This window comes from Gossypium hirsutum, chromosome D12, assembly GCF_007990345.1.
Source record: "Gossypium hirsutum isolate 1008001.06 chromosome D12, Gossypium_hirsutum_v2.1, whole genome shotgun sequence".
Lineage (NCBI taxonomy): Eukaryota > Viridiplantae > Streptophyta > Magnoliopsida > Malvales > Malvaceae > Gossypium > Gossypium hirsutum.
In genome coordinates this window covers 56,017,075-56,024,736 of record NC_053448.1, presented here as the reverse complement: position 1 = coordinate 56,024,736, position 7,662 = coordinate 56,017,075, and the positions used below count along the sequence as shown (strand labels likewise).

The window sequence follows — 7,662 nt, the reverse complement described above, 5'->3', positions numbered from 1 at the left end:
AAGGTAATCAAAGATCACGTAGATTTCCTTTTTATCATGCTTACTTAATTTAGCTTCATTATTTAAAAGTAGAGCAAAGATAAAAATATAAGGAATAATGTTTGTTAGAATAGAGTTTTTAGACTCTAAAGGGTGACAAGTGTAATATAATGTTGAAAAAATATATTTAAAAACAAGAGACACGTAACAACTTTTTTAACATTGCTTGTGGAGTTAAAAAGATATAATATTATAAAAATATTAAATATTAATAATTTTAACATTGAAATAAATTAATTTAACAAATATATAAAATAAATGAGCTATAAAATTATTAATATTATTATTTAAATTAGTATTTTATTTTTATATTTTAAGATTAAATCACATTAGTATAAGCATTTCTATATTCATTATATATTTTAAAAAATATTTTTATATTTTAAGATTAAATTATGGTAGAAGGACTAAATTCACCCAAAAATGCATATATAAAGACCTTTTTATGAAATTTAACCAAAATAAATAAAGAAAACTAAAGAGAGAAGCTTTCAAATCACCGACATTGGTTTATTATTGACTTTATTTAAACTTTTGTTTTTTTTTTTGCTTTTCTTATTTTATTGTTCTCACAAACGCGTTTTGCTTTGGTTTTCTTTTCCTTTTTCCTTTTTCGGAACAAGTTGTTTGTTTTATTAATTTTAATAAAATATTTTTTATAATCACAATTACTCGAAATAGAGATAAGTTTTAATTTTGTATTACTGAAATTAGATAATTTAAATAAAATATTTTTAATACAGTAATATAAAAAAAAAAGATTTTTTTAGTGGGCCCTTTCTGAAAATGAACCGATAGTTTGAATGTTGATTGGATTTAGTCTAACAAGTTTAAAATTTGTATAATCTCGAAAATAGACAACATATTAAGGAATTAGAAATTCCTATTTCTTTAAAAATATATATTCTATTAATTAATCAGGATATTATGGCAGGCCGACAAATTAAGCCCTCTGTCTGCCCACAGGTTTAAGGAGGAGGAATATTTATTTGAAGAACACAGGAAGGAACTCGCTAAATAACATTTCAGTTTATATCGACAACACCAAGGTTACAAGTAGCAAATGGATCACATACATGTACATATACATGGAATACTATTTTATAATGTTTAATATAATTAAAAGCTATTAATTATAATCTCAAAAAAAAAAGTTATATTATCGTATTTAGTTCATTAAATATAATGATAATTTACGAATTTATCTTTATTAAATAAAATATAATATTTATGTATAGAAAAAAAAAGAAATAGCATTGAAATATATTTTTATTGACCACTCAGAATTGCCTCTCAAGATCTAGATTTGTCTCGAAAAAGTCCAATATACATACATTATTAGACCTTTTGAATAACAATCGAGAAGACTTTATGGAATCTGAACACTTTCGCAGAGAAGATGTAAAACAAATATTGGACATTCTAGGAAAGAAGTAGAAAAGCATTTTGAAATTAATTTATCAAAATTTTTAGTCCAATAAATTTTAAACCTTCAGCACTATCCTTAGGTTCGAATTAGAATTGAATAAACGTATCTAAGGAGAATTCACTTTGACTTTGAAGTGACTACTCCCTGGATACGCACATCATGATATATATTTTTTTATTTTTTAAAAAGAAAAGGTATATTTGCTTAATTTTTATAATAAATATTATTATTAGTAATATGTTTTACTGGATATTTAAAAAAAAGTTATTTGTAATGTTAATTGAAAGCAAAATTGTTCTAAATTTGTCTTGCATTTATATTGTAAATATAATGATGCACATATAAAATCATGTATATATAAAACTTACTTTTGAATAATTTTTACATATAACACTTGAGAAGAATCCATTGAAATAATATAAAATAAATCAAGTAGTAAGACAGAGGAACCTTAAACCGATATAGAACCAGATTAATTTTATCTTAATATTTTTTTTAATAATATTCTCACATTTTATCATTAAAAAAGCACTGTTAAAGGAAAGTTAAAGTCCAAAAGAATTAAAGAAAATTACTTCGCATGATACTACAGGCTACATAGTTTAAAGCTGATGGTCTATTTTGCCCAGTTGGGAGAATTTATAATGTTTGAAGTTTGAGCTGATTTTTCAGGTAGGGGTTGTGGTAGTCGGTGGTCCAAATTTAATTTTTAATTCTTCCAGACAATGGTTTCCCAGGAAAATGTGAAAAAAATATAATGTGTACCACCAAGTTCAAGCTTTTGTTTAAAATGTCTGATTAGCATGTTAAGCCACAAATTAAAGCTTAAAAGAAAAAATTCAAGGAAACTTCCTTTGTTTGTATTAAATAATTTTAAATTATTATTGTTTAAAATTTACGAAAATGTTTAATTAATTTTGGTCAGTTTAACACGAGAGACAATGATAGAGAGTTTGATAATCGAATCAAAATATTAATTAATAACATTGAAACGTCTCCACCAGAGCCTAGATATATTATTGCTTGGAGACTTGGTAAAGAATTAGCCTGCATATGTAAAAGCAAAAGAGGGTCAGATATCCTTTATTACGACTATTAGCCTACCTACTCAGACTTGTAATTTTGAATTAATAAAAGTAAAAATGATCCAAAATAAAGGAAAATTTCAACCCTGATTAGTAGTTTTGACTTTTTTATTATTCTATGTCCATTCTCCAACTACTAATTAGTATGTTGGATTTTCACCCACTAAAGTCAATAATTGTGCTTAAAAGGGTCGCAATCTGTAGGACTGAAACTGAATGGCATTTGGTAGATTAATTAAACATGCTCATTAAGTCCATTCACCCATCATTCAGTGGAAGAAAGGAAAAGGTGAGATTTTGAGAGATCTGGTCACCTCTTCATTTCTACTTTTTTTTTCTTTTATTTACTTTTAACATCTAATTCCTACACATATAGAAGGGAAAAGGTTGCAGCTAATTAGATGACTATCTCTGTTTCTTTTTTCTTTTTAACTTCAAAAGGTGTTTTACTAGTATAGTACAATTATCTAAGTTTATTTTTTTATCAAATTAATTAATTTTAACAAATAATAATTAAATATGGTAAAACATTAGGGACGAGACATTACATGAAAATGGGAATAAGAGGGAGAGAGGATAGAGGAGCAGTTAATGAATGATTTCACATGGAATTAGGCAATAAGTGGCCCCGAAATGACGGTGTGGCTGTCACGGAGTCATGAGATGAACACGTTTCCTACCATTTTAAACTAAAAATTAAAGAAAAGAAAATAAATATACATGCCTGAAGCCTGCCAACTATCACGTAATTTGCCGTCGCTACATATATTAAATTAATTTAAGCATATGACATGGAAAGGGAAATGCACCACATGGCATGTTATCACCATGTGCCATCCTCAGCCTTGCCTGCCTCAATAATTGCCCATCTCATCATCTGCTTTCCTTTTCCCTTTGCCTTTGGGCTTTGGCAATTCCCAGCCTTTCTTAATTTCAATGCCCATATTTATATATCACAACAAAATCCATCAGCTAATGTTAACCTTGGATTGGAATTGGATGCATGTCTTCCACCACTTTTTTTGTACGTTGTACTTGTCCTTGCCCTTTGAAGGATAGGATAGGAATAGAATATATTATTTTTAGACCCAAATTTTTTCTTACATTGAGATCCTTAATTAGGATTCAAATGGCTAATTATTGTGCAACAACGTGCCTCAATAAAGTATAGCATACTTCACCAAGTCGTGCTCCACATCTTAATTAGGGTCAAACTCTTTTACTTCACTTTTTACTCCCGTTTTGCTTGTATTCCTTTCATCACGACATTTTTATCCCATGTCCATGGTCATAACCCATTCATATGTTTACAAAAACACACATACGGATTAGTATAAGTTTTAGTCTATAAACTTGATAATTAATTTCATTTTAGTCCATAAAATTGATAATTGTAGATAATTAATTTTTCAATAATGACACGGGTGAAGCCGTACATTTTCTTTAAGGGGCCAAAGTTACATTGTATATTTTTACAATAGTAAAAATGTGATTTCACCATTTTAATATCTATATCTTTATAATTTTTAAAGGATTAAATCAAAATTTTATAATTTTTAAGGGGGCCAAAATGCAATTTTACTTTTACTAATTTAAATCTTTTATAAATCTGAAAGGGACCTAAATGAAAAAAATCATTTTAAGAGGGCCAAGGCCCCTGCCAGCCCCAGCTATGCCCCTATAATGACATATAAAAGTCTGCCACATCATCAATTCTTGATGGGATCTAAATTTAAGGACAAAAATGGACTTAATTGTTAAATTTAAGTATCAAAATGAAAAAAAAAGTATAAATGTTAGAAGTGAATATTATGAATATTAACCCTATACATTAAACTCTAGCTAGCGTAGTAAAGTGTTTTTAACGAGTAAAAAACCATTATGTTTGAGTAGTGGAAGCAAATTCTTACAAGGAAAAAGCATTCAATTGTTTTTAAGTGAATGTCCCTCTCCGGTACCGTCGGTTCCTACTTCTGAATTATTTGAGAAGAAAAAATCTAGCTCAACTTGCTATTTCCCACAACGCATGTTCTCCCCAATTCCCGGAGATAATTACTACTACTACTATCCTTTAATATTATATCTGTATTCTCAACCATACATGCATATAAATATTCCCGGATAACTTTTCAACCCGGACTTGCTCTCCATGTGCTTAAAAGACAACTTACAAGCCCAAGGTTCAAAGTTCAAACACACCGAATTCATCAATCAATGACTCCGGAACACAATAATATTTATATTATATGCACTTCAAATCAAAAGTAGTCTTCTTTTTACAGTAGAAACAGGAAAGTACTATTCATATTTTACACAACTGTCTCTAGCAATAACTGTTTACTTTACCTTAGGAACTGCCATATTACTTTACTACATGACCTTAAGCATTCCCAAATTCTATAAAAATGAAACTTTGCTCAGGCCATTTCTACTATATAGTACTTAAAGTAGCCGTTTTCTTTTATTTGTCAATAGCACACACTGTCTGATGAAGAGGATGGTCGACTCACCTTCACTGGAATGGGTCCCCAGATAGCTCCTTCTCTACCACAGTGGCTTGCACCGGAAGGATCGACCTGACTTAGATCATTATACCCAGCCACAACAGCAGCAATGGCTGTTTCAGCTGCCACCTTCTCCCTTTCAGCCACTGCTTTCAGCCGCTGCCTTTCAGCTCTTGAACCAATAACCTGCCCCAGGATAGAAGCTCCAATTGTCAAGGCCATAGCTGTTTTAGGCATTATGACGGACTTCCGAAGCATGGCTATGAAGGGCACAGCTGCATGCACAGCTACAAACCATGATAAAGAAAATTTTTCAGTGTGCTCCTTCCAAGCACCCAAAGGCACGTTAGCTGCCATGCCCAAGAGAGCAATAACAAACATCTTTGCAGGCAGTGGCTGAGGGCGTAAGTTTTTAACAAGGGCAGTGCGTGCTAGGGCAGCCCTTGCAGCAACTACAGCAGGGGGGCATCTAAACTTCATTGCAGGTGAGAGATGAAAAGGTGTCGCCACAAGTGGTAGGACACGACTCACTGCTCTGTAAGATTTTGCAATTGGGCAATTCCCATTTTGTAACCACTCGTTTCCCATTGCATCATGATTTGATGAATTTCCTTTCTGAAGGATCATAATACATCTCAGAATCAGTGTAGCTTGCAGTGATTATCAGGTATCAAATACATCATCTAATGGTTACATGGAAAATCATAATTCATACTGCTAAGCTTGTACAAAAGATCCATTGATTTTTAGATTATTGATTCATTTCTCTAGAAGGCATCAATGTATTTCAGAACTAATGAAGACCAGCCTAAAAACGTATACCGAAATATAACAAGTATAAATCTTTTATGGGCTCATAAAGACAGTTTGCTCCAAAGTTGATGTTGAGACCTCACATCATGTTATATTTAGGTGGGTTCAATTCTTATTTGCCAATGCAGCGCTGCGGTGATGATACTTACACTCATCTCTTCATTTTTATATTCCTCAAATTGTGTAAATCATTCTTCTAAATTAAAACATTGCATTGGTCTAAGTATGTGTGATTACCTGAGAAGAGGGTTCTTGTTTGTTAGATGAGTCGGATTTCTTTTTCTGGTTCTTCCTTTTATCTGAGAAGGGACCAAAGCTGAAGGGCCCTCCTGAGCTAAAAGCTGAAAGGCTAATTGTTGCAGCTTTTCCTGCTAATGGGTTAAATTGGATGGTAGGCTCCTGTTTGTCTCTGTCACAGGGAACATCAGACCTCCCTGAGAGAGGTACAATGCCATCCTTCCCATGAAAAAGCTTAAATGCCATATCAAAGTTTGGACCATCTTCAAATAAAGGACCTCTAGTTCCCTGTACATGCAGAAAGATATTGAAGAAATCAACTCAAGGGCAAGGGCTATTTAACAGTTCAGAATTTATATATGTTTGCATGCATATAATATATATACACACAGACACCAATGCATGAATCCTCCAAAAGGAGGATACAAAAAGGACTAGAAGAACTTACAGGCATGGGAAAACTCATTGAAGGGAATGAAAAGTCGGTGGGTTTGTTAATGTTCTTAAGAAATGGACATTTCTGAATGTCTGTCTCATTAAATGAGCACGCAGATGTGTCCTCATTGATTCCCTTGAACCCGAAGTCCATTGTCTCCAGTAACCAAAACAAGTTACCTGCAAAGAAAGCCTCTACACTTGAGAAACCAATGGTTGAATTGACATGAGGGGAGGGAAGGCACCCACCTCCAATTTTGAGATTACAAAAAAAAAAAAAGCCAAATGCAAAATAAAAGGATGTTGAAGGTTCCTTGCGAAGCCCAGAATATAGATTGCATTGTTTTGAAGAATGAAATTTGATAAACAGGAAATTTTAACTAATTGAAGAAAGCATAAGGCTAGAAGCAGCTCCTAATTAAGGGTATTGGAACACAAAAGCATGAAATCCTTTTTCATATGACGTTCTATCTATAGTTTATATGTCTAGCTGAAAGAACAGCGAGTATACATATACTAGTACAATAATTGCAACTGAATGGTTCAACCAAAAGCAATTGAAAGCAGATTCCAACACAAAACAATATTAGTAATTCAGATGGAAACAATAAGAAGCATTCGCAATTTATTTATTCATAATGGCAATAGCAATATTAAGGAGAAGAATCGAGAAACCCTAACATTTTAATTGTAACCTAAGAGGAAATGAAAAGAAACGAGAGTAGGTGGAGAAATTACTGGATGGATGTTGTGTCGTGAGGTTTCCTCGATGTTGAGCTCAGCCCTGAAACTTGGAAACCCGACGGAGAAACGCAAGATTACTGAAAACCAACAGCAAAAGGACGTGTGGCTCACACAATCACCAATTCACGATTCGCCAAAGCGGCTTTTTTATTATTTTATTATGTCTGGCCTGTGTGGCTGTGGCTGTTAAACCAATGACCATCACAACAATTTATTTTGCCACGTTCGACTATCCGCTAAGGCCTTGGGGCAGCCAGTGTTTTTTTTTTTTTGAAAAATAAAAGGTCGAATAATATCAATAATTTGGCTGTAATTAGTCATTAATTATACTAATAACTTCCTAATTTCTTGTAGAATTTTGGGTTAGAAAATACTT

The 7,662-nt window shown here is 32.1% G+C and overlaps 1 protein-coding gene across 1 annotated transcript; it reads right to left on the bottom strand.

Moving 5' to 3' along the window:
* Positions 1-4,768: 4,768 nt before the first annotated feature.
* On the bottom strand, positions 4,769-7,536 carry LOC107947369 (uncharacterized). Its single transcript, XM_016882015.2, has 4 exons — positions 7,281-7,536; positions 6,556-6,722; positions 6,108-6,395; positions 4,769-5,672 (listed from the first exon to the last, which is right to left on the bottom strand). The coding sequence occupies exons 2-4, from the start codon at positions 6,694-6,696 to the stop codon at positions 5,022-5,024; spliced, it is 1,080 nt and encodes a 359-aa protein (XP_016737504.1). The 5' UTR covers positions 6,697-6,722; positions 7,281-7,536; the 3' UTR covers positions 4,769-5,021.
* Positions 7,537-7,662: the final 126 nt, after the last annotated feature.

What these genes read in the sequence shown, in the direction of transcription:
- LOC107947369 (XM_016882015.2), bottom strand. Translation starts at nt 6,696, where the DNA reads ATGGACTTCGGGTTCAAGGGAATCAATGAGGACACATCTGCGTGCTCA. An exon ending in CAATGAGTTTTCCCATGCCT is followed by an intron (nt 6,396 to 6,555) that starts GTAAGTTCTTCT and finishes CTGCATGTACAG; the next exon opens with GGAACTAGAGGTCCTTTATT. An exon ending in AACAAGAACCCTCTTCTCAG is followed by an intron (nt 5,673 to 6,107) that starts GTAATCACACAT and finishes ATGATCCTTCAG; the next exon opens with AAAGGAAATTCATCAAATCA.